Genomic DNA, 19,691 nt, shown 5'->3' with positions numbered 1-19,691 from the left:
CGGCAAACTCTAAAATTTTTTAGTAGTTATTTTTAACGTAAGTTAAATGGACGATACTTGAATTTTACACGAAATTACAATTTTTATACATCATGTGCAGGACACGTGGTGTGACTTAACGACCAAATTTACGGACGTATGTGTGCTTCAAGTGAAAAAGTACAAGTTTTTGTATGATACAAGTAAAAAAGTACAAGTTTAGGTATTATCAGATTGAAATTTTAAAATTCAAAAGTTTGTATTAAAAAAAATAGTTTGAGGTATAATTCAGGTATTATTGGTGTAATTTACTTTAAAATTTATTGCTTATATTGATCTTTGAACATGATGAAATACATTTTGTTAATTGTTTATTTAAGTAGAAATTTTAATTTTACTCATCGTTTTTGCTAAATGTTTTTGGGTGATTGACATGTTTGAATTCTTAATATCTAGATTTTTAGTGTTTTTAAATACGCGTTTGCTTCACATAATGTTTTTAAAAGAAATCAAATCTTTCAAATAAATTGGAACTTTAAGAAAAAGAATTTGACTGAATCTTTTTAAATTTTGAATATCAAGAAATAGACGGAATGAAATTCTGTTCCCCATTCCCATTGAATAAATTCCCATTGAATAAAGAATTTATCAAATGAAGAAAGTTGACATTATAATAGAATAAGATTTCTCCATTTTTAAATAAACAAACATATTAAAAAATGAGATTCAACTTCAATTTCACCGGATTTTTATCAAATTTGTGAATGAAATACAACATGAGTTTATGAATTAATGAGTGTGAATACTTAGTTACTATTTCTAACCGTTTGGATTACTTTACTAATTTCATTAACTATTTATATAGCATTTCAATTAAATTATAATAATTACATACTTTACAGTAAAATTAATAAATAAATACTTATCTAAACAATTATGGGCATGAACTTAAGTGAAACTATAATTTTTCCATAGAATTACAATTAATTAATTAAAAAAAATAGATTTAAAGAGATTTTGTGTTCAAAACCTAAAATTAGACACATAAGTTTTCCATAATAAATTTCTTGCATTTGAAGTCGGGTATCTGGAACAGATAATGTCATTAAGCCCAAATTTAACGTTAAAAAAAAAAAATTTACAACGAAAACAAAAAGAAAATACTACGAGTAATATAATAACGTTGATGATAAATTATAATTTACTTTTCCCAAAATCCTTGCAACAGAAAGAAACCTTTTTATACTGGCGTTACCTGTGTAAAACCTCCTCCGAGCTCCGGTTCATAACAATCATCATTGTAAGTCGGAAAAAGCCCTAATTTTACTTCCGCTGTTAATTCTTTTAATTTTAACTTTATAGTCGCATGCATTGTTATCTGTTTCACTCCACTCTTAATAATTCTTTATATTTTACTGTAAGCTTTGTTTTAACTTAAGTATCTTCAATTTTTGCTCAATTAATGTTCAATTTAATGTGCATTTAATTATAATTTGCTAATCATGATCTCTGCTTCTTATACTCTTTTTCTTTTCTTTCTTATTTTTAATATAATATATAATAATAATGTATAGGTGTAAAATAACTTTCTAAGGGTTGTTAACTTTTTTTGTTTTTTGGGAATTTTTAGTGATAATGTTTGGGTGCATAAAAATCTGAACTTTAGTTTCCTTATATATATATATATATATATATCTTTTGTTATATTTTTGAGACACACACACACACACACATATATATACAGGATTGTGGTTAAGGAATCAGGCGATTCGATGGAAAAAGATGGTACTTGGATACCTTTAACACCAGGAAAGCCTATTTTCGCTACGTTTGGATATAGCAACGAGTCGACATTGACTTCTGAAAATGGAATTATAAAGGGAATTTTAAATGTGGCGTTTCCGTGTATAGATTTACTTGACAGTAACAGACTTATGGAAAAGGGAGGAATGAATGAGACCCATAAGTTGCCAGCTAGCATTCTTGATGAACATGAAGCATTTTTTGGTGCGGTTTTAACTGAATCTGAAAAGACGGCATTGGGTCAGGGTAAGTGGTCCTTACTCTTATCGTTTGTTTACTGCTCTTCTTTGACTATTAAGTGTCTAAATGTAGTACCATTTTTTAGCACATAACTCTTTTTACTTGTAATACTTTATATCAGTTATCTATTATGGTTATGGGTTATTTTGAAGATTAGGAGTATTTTGACTTTTCAAAGTAAAATACTTTTTTCGTGAAGGAGCGAGTATAAATTACTTTCTGTTATGCAGATGACACAAGCTGTGTACAAGAGGAGGCAGTAAAAGTTCCTTCAGGGTGTGATGGTAAAAAGGCGGCGGATGGTCTTGATGAGTCACTTGGCTCAGTTCCAACTCCATTTAGGACAGAAGACTCCAGGAAAAGGCGTAATAATGGTATTGACTTGAACAAGAAGCCAAGTCAAAGACCGCGGGTGAAAAAACACAGACCTAAAATATTCGATGAAAGCAAACCTAAAAGAGTCCCAAAGGTTCAAACTCCAAAGGGTACGACCCCACGACCAAAAAAAACACCAAAGCCTGCAACTCCAAATCGGGTACAAGAAAAGAGCGCGAGCTCGAAACATAATAAAGATACAGGATCGACGGATTGTGTGCAAAATTTTGCGAGTCATGGACATGTAGACGCTGAGCAAGTCGTCCAAGAAGCTGCTAGGGATTCATTAGTTGTTGCTAAACGATGCAACCGTTACTTGGATTTTGACTCTGATCTAGTTGCTCAAGAGTCTCATAATGTGTCAAAAATACAAGACTCCAGGAGAATTTTTTTTAACCTTGAAAGTTTCGGTTGTCTTGGTAAGATTGTTACTTCCAAGAGAAATACACCAAGGAGGAGTAAATTTCCAAAGAAGACTCATCAAGCTTCAGAGGATTTGTTTGGAGGTAATGACAAGGAGAAACATGAGCAAGCTTTTTGCTTTACAAGAGAAGAAGCAGCTGGAAAAAGTAGTAGTAAATATGTTTACTTTTATCAACGCCGAAAGAAAATTAATTCAAAAGTAATAAGTTACACCCCTACAGTGCAAGTATATCGTAGGACGTTTCGAGAAAATAACTGTGTTGAAAATAGTAAAAAGATCGGACCCAATTTTCCAAAACTATTCAAGCAACGAAGGACGTTTGGAAAAAAAGCAAATATAGGTTGGTGGTGCATAGACCGTGTTGAAGATGCGCAGGGTAATGGGAAAAGCTCACTTAGAAAGTGCATTCAAGCTACCAGTAAAAAGGTACATATTAAGGTCGATAAATCGAAAGATAAAAAACGACTGGTGAAAAAGCCTGAAATCCCGAGAGGAGAATGGCTTAGAAGTGTATTTTCACCTCCTAGAAGGAAGCGATCCATAAGGCAGATTCGTAGGATGGGAAATAACAAGGACTTTCTTGGTTCTAGCAGAATGCCTTATGATGATGATACATACCTTAAATGTCAAGAGGAATACTCTCTTCAGATTACAGACAGTCTCCCACAGCAAGATGTTGATATATGCCTTAACTGTGAGGAGAATTTTCTTCAGATCACAGAGAGCCTTCGACTGCAAGCTGATTATATAGATATCAACTGTGAAGAGGAAAATTTTCTTCAAATTACAGAAAGTGTCCCAGTACACGAGGTTCTGATCCATAGGATTGAAAGTTTTACCTCACTGCACCGTGATGTTCAACGAATTGATGATTTTGTATGCGGTCTAAACAATTTTCAGCTACAAGAGGTTCCCGTGTTTCAAAGTCTGGTACCCAGATATGAGGATGCCAAAGGTAATTAGTTGATGTCATTTACATTTCATTTTTACGTTGCAAATAGCCAGATCACTTATCAATATTATTAACCATGATTGACACAGATAGACGTCCTCTATATGAACGAGAAATGACTCTAATTGTAACAGAGAAAATGGCAAGGCTAGACATCAATGGCCAATGCAACAAACTAGTGGTACGAGATCCAAATGCTGCTGGGAGACTAGCAAGTCTAGACTTCAATGATCAGTGCAAGGAACTAGTGGTACGAGATGAAAAGGTCAATGGGGCCATTGTGAAGGTATCTCCTACCAAGAAGCATAAAGTGCTTCCCAAGGTAGATCTTGACAAGGAGACTTTGAGAGTTTGGAAACTGTTGATGGAGAATGATGGAAGTGAACAACTTGAAGAAACTGATAAAGATAAGAATGAATGGTGGGACAAACAGAGAGAAATATTTCGTGGACGTGTGGACTCATTTATTGCCAAAATGCATCTTATTCAAGGTGATTATTTATTTTCTTGAATTCTTGAATGAAGTGATATGTAGAATCATAAATTCAAAAGGTTTCTTGTTAATTCATGTCAATGTGATTTTATTTTTTTTCTCCGATTTTTGTAATATTGGGCTACTGTTTTATCAATAAAGCTAAGAATGATGTTACAGGATATTTGAAATTTTACTTATCTACTTTTTTGTAAACATAATTTGGTTTTACTTTGAATAGTCACGTTTTATGGAAACAAATAAATAGACAATAGCGTTGACGAACACTGCATTTAGTTACTAAATTTTATGTCATAAGCACCGTGCTGTGTAGAAGTTGAAAATCAGAGGGTTGTGGATGATACTTTGTCAGCTTATGGATTAAACATAACCTGTGTATCCATGTCGCCCTTATTCTTTCCATTTGTATTATTCTCTAATTAGATGCACTTGTTTCTGAGTAACCCTTGACAGTTAACTCAGGGTAATATATGTATTGATTTGCGTACAGGTGTTTCGTAGTTGTTTTTATTTCCTCAAAAACCTATCACTCCAAAAAGCATGAGCTGACTTGTGAAAATGTTTGCAGGTGACAGGCGTTTCTCACCATGGAAGGGTTCAGTAGTTGATTCGGTGGCTGGTGTTTATTTAACTCAAAATGTGTCCGACCATCTTTCAAGGTAAGCTCATCGCATTTATTTCCAATTATGATCTCAGATATATGAATTACTTATCGGCTTCATATCATTCCAGTGCCTGTTAAGTAAAAATGTTTTGAAACTTCGCATTCATTTTTGTTTATAACTTGCATTCTCATGTTACCTATTTTAAACGGAGTTTTAGAGTTCTTTCCTGTCTGCGAAAATCGTTCCCTTGAACGACGAGCAATAGAAAATCACTTAACATAAAACAAAAGAGAAATAAAATAGTAGAGAACTGGGTTTGGGACCTTGGGAGAGGGACATGTAGTAGATGATTTTATCCAGACCTACGTTTTATTTTGCCTATTGGTTATCGATTAAACATCCATATCATTATTGATTATGTTTTTGTATTCGTGCTCCGAGTGATCTTTGATATAATCTTCGACAGGAAGTTTAGTCATTCGTTGTCTTTTAGGCATGCTTCCCAATGTTGGTCCCCAGGCTTCAGATTATTGTTGTGAGCTTCATTAACTTAATTCTACCTGGGAGGGCACAAACACTAATAAGATGAAGCTCCTTAACTACAAGTGAATGGGAATGTCAATAATTAAAAACACGAGGTGTCAAATGTGAATTCAGCTAAACCACATTTGCACTACTATTCTGCTCTGTAAAAGATTAAATAGTTAAAATAAGTATTTCATGTTTCCAATATTACAATGGGGGAAATGTTGCTAATTTTTTAAATTTTTAATAATATTGACGTTATGTTTAATGTTCATTAGTTTAAGACTGCTATATAATTTCCTCAACAATAATCTTTTTCTTCAGCTCTGCTTTTATGTCGGTGGCTGCAAGATTTCCGGTTAAGCCCAAAAGTAAGAAAGCTGATGATTACTTTGATGAAGTCGGAACTAGAAAAGAATCAGTCACATGTAATACAAAAGTTACTGAAGATCTCTGTAAGAATAATGGAATGGAACAAGATGTGATTACTTCATGTGCTGATGCATTTTCAACCACAGAACCTCAACAAGATGTGGATTCAAATCCAATTCTGGGTCAAGATGAGCCGTATGCCAATGAGAATTCTAATACTTTCCGAAAGCGTCTAGAAGTTGAGGAGTTCGACTTTCTCAAGCAGTTTTCTAGCCAGGAATCAATTGCAAGTAATAACGAAGGTGGTGAAAACTTCCTTAAGAACAACGACATAGAACAAAATGAGAGTACTAAATGTGACGAGTTTGGTAGCCAAGAATCATTCACCAGTACAACAAAAGATGGTGAAGATCTCTTTAAGGATAATGAAATGATACAGAATGTGAGTCCTGCATGTGCTGATGTCACTCCAACCACGAAACGTCAACAAGATACGACTTCTGACTCAATTTTGGCTCAAGATAAGCCTTGCATCAATGCAAATACTAATACTTCAGGCATGCTGCCAGGAGTTCAGGAGGTGGATTATCCCAAGGAGTTTTGTAGGTCTGGCATTAATGAATCATCAATAAATGAGAGCATGGTTAATTGGGATCTGAAAACAAGCATAGTAGAAGGTGAAGAGCAAACTGTAGTATCTTGTGATCTTCAGATTTCCTCCGAACCTTCTACAGCTATTTCTGATGTGAATGTGGGTTCATCTGAGACTTCAGAAAGAGATTTCATTGGTCAATTAGAGTCGATTTGTACAGAAGAACCAAAGGTTGTAACTCCAGTTTCTAGTCTCAAATGTGTACTCAACATTGCACAAGGGGTAAATGATGTAAACAATCATCAGGGCATGACCGAAATACTCGTAGAAACTGGAAGCACGGGAAAGAAGAAAAGTAAAATTGAGAAGAAGCAAGAATCCAAAATTGACTGGGAAGCATTGAGGAAAACTTATTGCAGATATGGCAGAAGAGAAACTGATGATAATTTCATGGATGCAGTTGATTGGGATGCAGTTAGACGCGCTCCTGTTGAAGAACTTGCTAAAGTCATAGCGGAGCGAGGAATGAATAATGTGCTAGCTGGACGAATAAAAGTATATAAATTTATATTAAGAATCATTGAGTTGATTTAGTATCAACTTTTAGGCAACTTAATTTTAACTTGATACCAATGATATGCAAAAATGTGATATTTGGTTCTAATTGGAACAACAGCTGACTTATGTTTTGACTTCCGGGCAGGACTTTTTGGATAGAGTTTATCAAGACCATGGAGCTATCGATCTTGAATGGTTAAGGGACCTTCCACCCGACACAGCAAAGTAAGTGATGTAATGGGTTTATATTCATTTAAAAAGTTTTCTAATGATTATCAGTATATAAGTGATACTTTTTTATGTTTATAGGGAATTCTTGCTGAGCATTGATGGAATCGGTTTAAAGAGTGTGGAGTGTGTACGACTTCTAACGCTACATCATCTTGCTTTTCCTGTAAGGTTCTTTACATCTTTTTTTTTCCTTACCATTTTACTTTCCAAATTACCCTTTCTTACTTCATTTGTAAAAGGTTGACACAAATGTTGGTCGAGTAGCCACACGTCTAGGGTGGGTCCCACTACAACCCCTTGGTGACGTTCCAATTCATCTTTTGAACGCGTAAGTATGTTGCACCTAAAACTCATAAGGAGATTGTGATATACAATAACTATTAATATTATTATATTATTGTTAATTGTTATTAATATTATTATAATTTTTTTTAATTATTATTATTATTATTTATGTGGGTACCAATTCGGTACATGGGATCAAACGATTCCTATCAATCTACCGTTTTTATTATTATTATTATTACTATTATTATTAAACGCGAATCAATAACTATTGTTATTTTCTGATATCTTCTTTTAGTTACCCAATGGTGGACAAGATTCAGAAATACCTCTTCCCCAGGCTATGCACCCTTGACCAAAGAACATTGTAAGATTTTTATCTTCCATATGCATTTGCATTATATAATTGTAAGATTTGTTTGAAAAATATTTTTAAATTTGTTGTAATAAAGTGATAAATCTTTATCTTTATATATACTAAAAGACAACTGACCTAATAGCTTATTGACAAATCACAACTCTCAATTCTGTCAAATTGAAAATTGATGATGTCATCATTTATTTTTTAACATAACTTTGAATAATATAATAAAATAGATTATAAAAATTAAAAATTTAATATAGGTCGACTTGTGAGATGGAAGATGGATATACCATCATGTTCTAACATATCTTTAACTCTACACTTTTTAAGTTTGATATAAAATCTAATGCATTTAAAAAACTTCGTTCTTTCCCTCCCTTACTTTAAATTTATTCTCAAATTGATTATTTTATTATTTATGAGTTTTAAATATCACAAGATTTTTAAATATAATTAATAACTTATTAACCAATCACAACTCTCAATTCCATTAATATGAAAATCGTTGATGTCATAAATTTATTTTATAACATAAGACTAGATTTAGTGGCAATATCTATATCTATGAAGATATATCTTTATCTATATGTAATTGTAACATATTAACAATTTTGTGAAGCACTAAAACCTGTTATATTTTAAAAGGTATAGTAATAAAAAGTCATTTACAAATTGATTATAACCTTACAGGTCATGATCCATTCTCTCTACGTATTTTTGCTTTAAATGATAAGGTATTACAGTCTTTATATTTCAATTGATCAGTTGTAATTTCGTAATTTCGTATATTTTGTATATCTGAATTCCATATTTAATGGTAAACTAAATTTGAAACTACAACAAAATAATATCTGAAAAACCTTATAGGTTATTGTATTTGATTTGTGATTAATGAGGGTTACAAGAGGTTGTATTTATAGAGTCTATTAACCTAATACATGGAAACTAATAATTTGTAAACTAACTAATATGGAAACTAATACTATCTTAATACGCCCCCTCAAGCTAAAGCCGTTGTGCGACTCTTAGCTTGGATCGCAACAGCATGAATCGATCTGAAGATAAGGCCTTTGTAAAAACATCTGCAATCTGATCATGTGAAGATATGAACTTTACTGACAAATTTCCTTGAGCAACCTTCTCTCGTACAAAATGAAAATCAATTTCCACATGCTTTGTGCGTGCATGAAAGACGGGATTAGCCGACAAATAAGTAGCGCCTAGATTGTCACACCATAATGTTGGAGTGGTCTGTATAGGAATGCGCAATTCATGAAGTAGAGATTGAAGCCATGTAAGTTCGGCGACAGTGTCAGCCATAGCCTTGTACTCAGCCTCTGTGGATGACCGAGATACAATGCGTTGTTTTCTAGCAGACCAAGAGACAAGATTAGATCCTAGATATATAGCAAATCCCTCCGTGGTTCGACGGTCATCTGGGCAACCAGCCCAATCAGCATCAGAGTAGGCATTAATATTATTGAAGGAGGCATCTGCATAAGCATGTAACTGAGTTAGGAGTTGCTAGAGATGCGTAATCCGTAACTGGATGTCCCTTGTAAGTAACGAGAATACGCTTAACAGCGGACCAATGATTCTCAATCGGGGAATGCATGTATGACAAACTTTGTTCACAACAAATGCAATATTAGGCCTAGAAAGAGTAGCATACTGGAGACCCCCAACAATACTTCGGTATTTTACTGGATCCGAGAAAGCAGTGCTATCACCATTAGACAAAACGACAAATGTAGAAAGTGGAGATGGACTTGGTTTGGCATTGGACAAATTTGCACGTTCCAAGAGGTCTGTAATATATTTGGATTGAGATAGAAACAAATCTGAACCTGTACGTGTGATTTCCACACCCAGAAAATAGGACAGATGCCCCATGTCTTGAATCGCGAAGGCACGGCTAAGCTGATGAACAACCCTATCAAGCATCAAAGGGTTGTTACCTGTCAAAATAATATCATCAACGTACACTAGCATATATAGCACTAGCATCACGAGCATAATAGATAAAAAGCGAGGGATCGGTTTTGGATCCCCTAAAACCAATGCGATAAAGAGCCTGAGAGAGCCGATGAAACCACGCTCTCGGTGCTTGCTTTAGACCGTACAAGGATTTGTGCAATAAACACACATGATCAGGTTTTGACTTGTCAACAAAACCTGGCGGTTGTTGTAGATACACTGTTTCCTTAAGATCACCATGTATAATGTTGATAATGTCTTAAACACCCGTGTAGTTGACACGGGCCTAAAATCTATTAACAATCTATTAGTTAGAAAATATAATGTGTGTATGTGTATAGTCTAAAAATAACTAAATGTAAGTAAAAAAGGATTATGTTGTTTAATGGTACAAATATAAATATTAAATCAAAATAATGTCAAATCAAATTCACCTCTTTTTTTGGCACAACGTTTAATATGGCATGGATACATGGGCCTTGTTGCCAAACACTGTTTCAATTTTAGCCTTAAATGTTGTGCCGCTGTTTGCGACTTTGAATGTAATGACGTTATCATCGACTGTTAATGGAGCCAAAAATGGTAATATTTGATTTAATTTTTATTTTGATTTAATATATGTTTTTGTTTGAATTTGATCACATGCTTATACTATATATCATTCAACAACATAATCCTTTTTTAATTATGATATTTTTATGCACGTTAAGTTTAGGGCTGCATTTAGCATTTTCCTTTAATTTAATATTTTTTTATTTTCCTTTTGTTCAATGGATCTTTGGTTTCTTCTAAACTAATATATTTGTATCTTCTGCTTTATTACAACAAAATTTAAATATTTTTCAAACCAACGTTTTCTTCCAGTAATCTTAAAATGGTTAACTAATTAATACATTATATGGTTGTAAGGGTGGTGGCAGTCATGACTGAGGCTGACCATCCCTCGCAAATCTACACAACTCACCGATTATATTATGTCACCTCATTTCAACCCTCCAACTCTCTACCATTTTTCTCCCATTAAAACCCTTTTTTCTCCAATCACACACACTCCTCTCCGATCCTCACTCTGTCTCTTAATAGTCCTCTCTCACATGCTCTCTCTCTCTCTCTCTCTCTCTCTCTCTATTTATATATATATATATTCGGCTTGGTACACGGGATCACAAACTGATCTTCTCCGACCCTCACCCGTACCGCATGGGTGCCGGCGGTGTTGCCGTGCTCATACCGTGCCCACTGCCACCACCCTAACTTGATAAGAAATGCTACACAACCCAGAGCGTAGGTTTACTTCATCAATAAACTACAGACTGACTTTTGATTTTGAAAGATAAACCTGATATCTCATGAATTTCTATCTGATGTAGGTTCTTTCCTCACTGGCAGCACAGCTACGTGCTGGCCCTCAATTAGTAGCGCTGGCACTTCACTAGGCTTAATTTCATTATTTTTACATTTATTTATCTGTAATTAAGAAAACTATCATTTTTTTCGGTATAAGGCCGTCACCCCTGGTAAGAATAGAAAACTATCATTTTCGTATCAGGAACTTGAACATTCTTAGATTTAGAAGTTAAAGAAGGTAAATAATCCCTAATTTGGATTTGCTTACTAGTGCCTCTGGGCATTAGTTAGTAGGCATTCAAGTCTTTAAGTTACCTAAAATGGAGAGCATATGCAGATTTGGTTTCCTGCATTTATCGAGTCTCCAATTATTCCGTAAAAACTCCTGTAGAACTAATCTTTATGATCATTTAACAGACGATCTAACAAATTAATAATATTGACATAGAAAACTAATCCTCATTGACATGGAGTTCAATTATGATCATAATCTAAGATTAGCTTGAGCTATTAGTTAAGAATCAGAAAACTAGTACTAATAATAGTCTGTTAAACAAGGTAATAATAATACTTTATAAATTATCATTTGTCAGTGTATTTGCTAAGAATCTTATAGTATGACTGATGTTAATTGCAGGTATGAATTACATTATCAGTTGATCACATTTGGAAAGGTATGCTTCTTTTATTACTTCGTACTATCAAGTTCTCTCTTGATTAAATTTATAATGTTCACATTGTGTAGGTATTTTGCACCAAAGTAAAACCAAATTGCGATGCGTGTCCGATGAGAGCAGAGTGCAGGCATTATGCAAGTGCAGTTGCTAGGTTTGTATCTTATTGTCCTTCTCTACATATATCTTTAACTAAGTCTAGCTTAAATTTGTATTGACAACTACACATATATAGATGCAATTATATTCATTTTTATATTAAATGCAATAATTTATACTTTTGTTGTAACAAACAACTGCTACCTTTTAATTGCTGTAAAATTGTCAAATGTAGTGGTAGGCTCAAACTTCCTGCACCGAAGGAAGGTAGTCATGTAACTTCAATCGTCCCTGTTGGAAATGAACAAAACTATTCAGTGTTTGGTATACCACCATCAATCATTGACCTGGAAGTCAACGAAACAAGTTCAAGTTATTATGGTCAAACTTGTGAACCCATAATTGAAGTTCCACAATCCCCCATGCCTGAAGTGGAAGACACATTAATATCTGTAGATGACATTGAAGATTTATTTTGTGAGTCGGATGATGAAATTCCCACAATCCGACTTAACACGGAAGAGTTCAGGGAAACTTTAAAAGATACTATAGATGCAAATAAAATTCCTCTCTCAGAGGGTGATATGTCGAAAGCTCTAGTTTCTTTGTCAGCAGAAGCTGCTACCTTTCGTATGCCACAAGTTAAGTATGTAGCCAGATTGAGGACTCTGCACGTTGTGTAAGTTCATGTACCAATTATCTCCATTTGTGGCTTTGTTGTTTTTTTTTTTTTGTTTTTTTTTATTGTGGCCACAATTGAAAATTTCTATTAAATTTGTTAATGCAGCTGTGAACTGCCAGACTTCCATCCGTGCTTGGCTGGGGTTAGTATTTGTTCTCTATCATAGTAGTTTCTCCGTCCCAAACAATTTCGATAATTGACTAGGCCACTAGATGTGGAAATTTGGGCGAGTTGGGTATTAGGGACAATGGGTAGTTTGTAGACAGATCAAAATGGGCCCCAAAACATCTTTTTGTCCAAAATATTAATTCTTTTAAATAATTAGCTTATCAGGTTCTGATTGCCAAAATTTTATGGTTTCAAACTTCTGATAGGTATATGAAGTCTAGGATATAATGATTAGGATGTTTTACACATTAAAAAAATACACCATGGGTAACTTTTGACTCATTTTGCATGGCTTCTTTGAGGTTAAATTTTCAAATATTACCTGTTTGACCCCTTAAAGATAAAATGTAATTCAAATGGAGCCAGTCATAAGTAAATGGGTTGATCTACCACATCTACTGGCACACACAAAGTTGAAAAAATTTATCAACCACAATGAATACCATTTATCTAAGTATTGCTAATAAGAACTAGCTAAATCTACAAAGATGCCTTTTCATAATAAGAAAACTTGCAATTTTGGGGGTTGGGTCAACCCAAAATAGAAACTGGGGCACTTTTTTGGGACGGAAGAGGATTAAACAACTTTATGAATCAGTGCGTATGTATCACCGGCTAACATGCTACTTATGATTGGATAGTTTGATGAGAGGGAACATGATGATCCTTCCCCATACTTGCTTAAGATTTGGCTTCCAGGTATCAAATTTAATTGCTCAAAAATTGATGTAGAAGCTATTTAGGATTGATGCAACTTCCTATATACATGAGTTCCAATATCGGCTTTCTCAAACAGGTGAAATTCCCAATTCATTAGGATCTGCTGAAAACAGAGTATGTGATATCGCCAGCGATAATCATGAAGAAACAGTTAAAGCAACAGTCCTGGTAAGGAAGTCCCGATCCACCTAGTATCATGTTAAATGTACTATTTTGTATGACATTTCATACTAAAACTGGTAAAATAAATTTGCACTCACAGATTCCTTGTAGAACTGCAAATAGAGGGACATTTCCCCTCAACGGCACATATTTTCAGGTCAACGAGGTAAGTGTGGATCTCCCAAATGCTTTTAGTTGGTAGGTTCAAAATGGGCTGGTGGTGTAATTGGTTTAAATGGGTAACATTTTGTGTGGGCTGACCCGAAACAATTTTTGTTTGTGCATTTCACGTTTATTTATGAACATTTAGCGTGTTATATATTATTATAAGGTATAGGTTGCTAAAATATTTTTTTATTGAATAGAATGATTTAAGACTCGAGAGGTTTTGTACCCTAAATATATATTTAGGGTGATGTTCGGCCCATTTAACTAGTGGCTAATTTAGTTTGCTTTTACATGTTTGGTATTTCAGCGATAAAATATGAGCCAGTTCAGCCCGCTCACAAGTAAATGGGCATTGCCACCTGATCTATTAATTCCTAAATGCCAGTTTGTAACATGATTTTTGTTTTATTCAGGTGTTTGCCGATGATGAAACCACAAACTTTCCGATGGATGTTCCAAGAAGTCTGGTGCGGAATTTGCCAACACGAGAACTAGGTTGTGGGTCATCTGCAACATCAATATTCAGAGGTTTGTTTAAAAGCTTTTTATCTTCCAGTTTTTGAGTTTTCCTATCAGTCTGTAGAAGGCTAGAAATCTGACTTGTGTATCTGACCAGCCCTGCCAACCAGTGTCATTCAGCGCTTGTTCTGGAGAGGTAAGACGCAAAACCTTCTTATGTTTGATTTCTACATTGTCTACAATGCAGAGGCTGCAATTTTAACCCAATTATTTATGAATGGGTCAATTTGGATTATGTTGATTTGTACCGGTTAACAGTTTAAACAAAATAATATATAAGTGTAAAAGAAAACGCTTCAGATGAGTTAAACTCGGTTTTATTTAAAAAGTTGGTTTTTTAATAATTAAACTGTAATCATGTGACACTATTTCAATAATTAAAAATTCAGATTTTTTAAAACTCAGGGGCCTTGGTCTTTGTAGTATGTGAGGTTGACCCATACTCCATAATTGCCTTTCTAATAATGATTTAAAAGTTATAGACAAGAAGTGTTGTATCAGCCCAACCTGTCATGGCCTGTTTGAACCACTACACACACACACACACACAAAAAAAAAACCCTTTTTAACCGAAACCACTCTTGGTACCCCTGAAACTCTTGGAAAAAGGTTGTAGATGTCTAGACTTGTACCATGCCCGACTGTGCACCTCTACATTTGTGTTGCAAATAATTGAAGTAAACTTTGGTTGGTATTGTTGCAGGATCGATATGTGTAAGAGGATTCAATAGAAAAACAAGAAAACCTCATCCTCTTCACAGAAGATTTCATATATCAACAGCGGCGATTGCTGCAGAAAACAAAAAGTTAGAGAAGAAATAGTACTTGCAAGTATTGAAATAATGTAGATAAATAGCTTTTATAAGTAGATTATTCCACAATTAGGATTAACACAAAAGTAGGAAAACAACTGTTAGATTCTTTTGCCAGAATAGTAAAACGTGCAATTAGTTTTTGAATGTTCCTGATCCATCTAACATAGTTTTAGTAAGTAGTCTTTCGAGGGCTTAGAAAGAAATAATACAGCCATGTTTTAGCTCAATCTCCACTTTCGGTGTGCAGTATCATTTTGCTAATTAGAAGGTAACAAGTTAAAAACTCATTATGCTGGGATGCATCTATAATTATTGTCATAATTGTAATTCTCTATCCATAAACCCTCATGTATGGAAAGATGGTATTATGATTCTTGAGTTTTTGCTCCCATAATCCCATTGACTTGCATTGTTTCTTTCCCCCTTCTATATCTATAACCCCTTGTAAAGCAAATTGACTTTTCTATTTTAGGAAATTCAGCACTTTTTTATATTCAAATTACTCTTATTTCTTAATCCTAATTTCCTTATACACAAAATCTATACTTTTATATCTATCTAAACAACTTTCTTTAAAAGTTACATGGAGAAATTATTTAAAAATACTTTTAATTATTAAATTACACTCTTAGTCTTTTATCTTTTAAAATATTTTTGTTAACGCTATACGTCAATTACATTTACAACAATTATCTACACCATTCGATGCCGCTTCCACCACCAATAGTCGCTCCTACCACTACACCGTCATCGCCACGACTACCGCCGCATTGCGCGAATACAATGCTAGTTTTGATATAATAATTTGCTGATTGATGCCAATGCTATCAGAGTTTATTTTATGTATACTTTTATAGAAGTCAACGTTTATACTCCAGCATTAATTTATTTTATTTCTTGTATTAGAGTGTGCTTTAATCAAACATAAACATGACATCAGTTCTAAGTTATCTTTATTAAAAGAGTGCATGGTTAGACCACCACGCGGTGCACACCCCTTTTCACCTAGCTGCCCGGGTCAACCTTCTTCATCACCACCACCATTTCTGGCAAGCACTCTATAAAATCCAAAACTCTATGCACAATTCAAATCACTCAACTTTTACAACGTAAAATCTTTCAAGTATATTCATCTATTGAAACACCACCTCATAACCATGTCCAAGATTGTCGAAGTACTCTTTATGGTGTTGGTTACCATGGCAATAACCGTCACACTCACCCTCACCATCACCTCATCCATCGGTGAAAATGATGAAAAGGCGTACACTGTATCACCACATGTGAAACCCTTTCCTAATAGGGTCAGTCGTTTTTTAGCTGAAAACAAGAACCCAAGAGCTGCAGACCACTGCAAGAAAGACAATGAGATTTGCTACACCTTAGAAGGCGGCAGAAATTCGACTTGCTGCAACAACAAGTGCATGGATTTGAGCGAGGATAAGCACAACTGCGGAGCGTGCAAGAACAAGTGCAAGTTTACGAGCTCGTGTTGCAGAGGGGAGTGTGTGAACTTGGCTTATGACAAGAGGCATTGTGGGTCGTGCGGTAACAAGTGTATGCCCGGTGGTTACTGCATTTACGGCCTCTGCAATTATGCTTAAATGATTTTATCTTGATTGATACCTAATTTTGTCATGACCGATATAATTAATGTCATGAAATAGTCTTGCTTACTAACAATTCATACATGTCTATAATGTAATTTTGTGTAAACACGCTCTTGGAGCATTGAAATTGAAGAGATTGAGTACTATTATATAAATTCATCAAAATTGTTTTCTATCTTTTGTGCATTTCGTCTATATCAATTAATCAAAAGTGTATTTATTTTTCTTCAAATTTCAAACCATGTAAACGAAATCCAACTATATATCTATCAAATTATTGGGCATCATTGGCGTTTAATAAATAACTTGAGGAGAATGACCATTAAGACACTAACTACTAACAACTAACATTTTTCGATATATAAAAGGTGTAAGTAGGATATTGTTATACTCGTAATGTGACAATATATAAAAATAAAACAGTGATTTCTGGTGGGTGGCGGGTAATAGCGGTGATGTGGGAGGAGACTAAACGATGGTTTGACACTAAGTGGAATTTAGTAAGGACAATTTTGACACTAAGATAATAATCTTGTGAAAGTTTGATTCCTGCACATAATCTCCCACATAATCTCCTAATAACTATAAAACAACACCCTAAATTATATTTTAAAAAAAGTTATAACCATTGGATGAAAAGAACTTTTAATAATAACCATTGGATTGTTTGTTGATCTCATTTTCCATTTATAGATTTAGTAAATATGGGCTTATGCATAAAATTGGGTCGTAGATAACACCTGATGGCCTTGGATAACATTTGGCTAAGTGTTAGAAACCTTGATCTTGAATACCAACAATCAATAAGAGAAGATAGTGATTAGCGGCAGAGAAGAGAAGAGCGAGAGAATGAGGGATTGTTATCTCAATGTTGTATCTTACATTTCTACAATAACCTTACTTATATACACATAATGATAGTAAAATAAGGAAAGGATTGTCAACGAGAAATCAGGGATTTTTTCTCATCCATGACATAATGGTGATTATCTATCAAATATATATTTGTTATATAACACTCCCTCTCAAACATATATTCATATATTATTATATAGTAGTTACGTTGCCTCATTAAAAACCTTACTAAGAAAACCCAGTGGGATAAAACTTAGTGAAGGGAAAAAGAGTGTAACGTGTAAAAATGTTTCCCCTTAATGTCTTTCAATCTTTGAAGTCTGATCTTGCGTGACAACTGCTCGAAACTATTTCAAGGTCAGGTCCATGTTTTCACTTGACTCGATTTGTTGCCTATCATATGTTGAGAAAAATTCTGGTGAGATGTGTTGTAGTCTTTCATTCTTGACAACGTTGTCTTCATAAATGGTCTTCGGGTCTTCTTGATTGATTAGATCTTGCATGCTTCTTGAATCTATTTAGGAGATCCAACAATGTTGATGTTGTCAACATATTCAGGTCTAGGCCGAACACCTTTTCCATGTTTCAACTCACACCCAAAACAGTCATACTAGTGTCAGTTAAGAAGACAGGTTCGAATTGAATCAAAGCATAAGTCTACGCATTTCTAAGGCATCCATTAGTTTCATATGAAGTCCTATGGAAATTGTAAGGCCAAATGAAAAGTTAAGTTTTTGTTGCATTAATATGTTTTTCGCAATATTCCCGGGATTTAAGAGAAACTTTGTGCAACTATTCGTGCCTTGTATTTTATATACTATTTAATCACTCATTTATAACCAAATGGTTTGACGTCTATGGGTGTACGACCTATAGGTCCGAATAATATTTCGCATTTTGATCGAGTTTTATGGCTTCTTGCCATTTTGCCAATCATATCTTTGCATGCATTTTTCCAGAGTTGTACATACGTTTGTTGCTATAGCATCTAAAAATATATTGTCAACACGTGTTCTCCGGTTCCAAAGTGCACTATTATGTATATAATTATTGAGATCTCATTTTCATATTGGAACCGTTATTTCATCAAGGACTATGTTTTCCTCTAGTATAGTATATGTCCTTCGAATATTACCTCTATAGAGGTTTCATTAATGTTGGGTTTCACCAACTATGTTTTTGCTCATTTTCTATTCGTGGATATTTATCTCTGGAATCGATTGACATCCCACGTTTAATTTGAGCATGTGCATTTGATGCTGGTATATGTGACTTTGTCACTCTATTTGTATTTGTGAATGCATCTAATAATGAATAGTATTTTGGACTTCATATGTGATCACTTTTAAGGTCAAGATTCGATATTGGTGATGCATTATAATATTTCATGTGTTACCAATCTTTCTTTGTTCTTTTCTCAGAATACTTTTCATCAAACTGACAATCAACATAAAATGTTGTATCATCAGTGGATGATTATAAGTATCTAAATGTCTGAGATTAAAACCCAATATATATAAACCCAGTCGTCTTTTTGGTGCGATGTGGTAGTATTGGTATGTCACGCAACCAATAAATTTAATGTGGGACAAATTTTGTTATTTTCTAAAACCATTTGTGAGGGAGATAATATGATGACCTAAAAGGTCATGCCATGTATAAAAAATATCCTTATCGAAAGCATTTTTAATATGCACCATTTATAATTCAATAGGATTTTCATTCATATGGTATATCATATAGGGTAAAGCTTATAGCTTGTTTATGGACAATTTCTTTTCCATATTTGAGGATATTCGATATTATTCATGTATATATATATATATATCCGAATATCTTGAATTTACCAATGATGGCTCTAAAAATATTTATTCAATAAAAATTTTAAATGTTCGAGTATATTTAATAAATCTCTTAAACATAAATGAGGTGAGCATATATTAACATGGAACAAAAAAATCTATACTATTATTAATAAGCATAACCATTAATAGATCGTTAAGTTATTAGTTTTACAAGCTTTAAAATATCTACTACATATATTATTATGAATGATGTTCACTAATAAAACGGGTTTTAAGTTTATCTAATATATTA

The 19,691-nt window shown here is 33.9% G+C and overlaps 2 protein-coding genes across 2 annotated transcripts; both read left to right on the top strand.

Annotated features, from left to right (window-relative positions):
• The first annotated feature begins 1,193 nt into the window (after positions 1 to 1,193).
• LOC122591413 (DNA glycosylase/AP lyase ROS1-like) lies at positions 1,194 to 15,356 on the top strand. The gene is made up of 20 exons (XM_043763684.1): positions 1,194 to 1,279; positions 1,724 to 2,028; positions 2,253 to 3,776; positions 3,863 to 4,264; positions 4,835 to 4,925; positions 5,721 to 6,915; positions 7,064 to 7,143; positions 7,228 to 7,312; positions 7,389 to 7,477; positions 7,733 to 7,801; positions 11,760 to 11,796; positions 11,868 to 11,950; positions 12,131 to 12,574; positions 12,683 to 12,719; positions 13,387 to 13,444; positions 13,542 to 13,633; positions 13,728 to 13,793; positions 14,209 to 14,323; positions 14,412 to 14,450; positions 15,018 to 15,356. The coding sequence occupies exons 2-20, from the start codon at positions 1,752 to 1,754 to the stop codon at positions 15,134 to 15,136; spliced, it is 4,902 nt and encodes a 1,633-aa protein (XP_043619619.1). The 5' UTR covers positions 1,194 to 1,279; positions 1,724 to 1,751; the 3' UTR covers positions 15,137 to 15,356.
• An 894-nt stretch (positions 15,357 to 16,250) lies between these two features.
• On the top strand, positions 16,251 to 16,733 carry LOC122590584 (stigma-specific STIG1-like protein 2). Its single transcript, XM_043762778.1, has one exon. The coding sequence runs from the start codon at positions 16,287 to 16,289 to the stop codon at positions 16,731 to 16,733; it is 447 nt and encodes a 148-aa protein (XP_043618713.1). The 5' UTR covers positions 16,251 to 16,286.
• The last annotated feature ends 2,958 nt before the right edge of the window (positions 16,734 to 19,691 follow it).

This window comes from Erigeron canadensis, chromosome 3 (assembly GCF_010389155.1).
Source record: "Erigeron canadensis isolate Cc75 chromosome 3, C_canadensis_v1, whole genome shotgun sequence".
NCBI classification, from domain to species: Eukaryota; Viridiplantae; Streptophyta; class Magnoliopsida; order Asterales; family Asteraceae; genus Erigeron; species Erigeron canadensis.
Note: the sequence above shows the minus strand (reverse complement) of the source record. Positions and strands in the feature narration are given on the sequence as shown.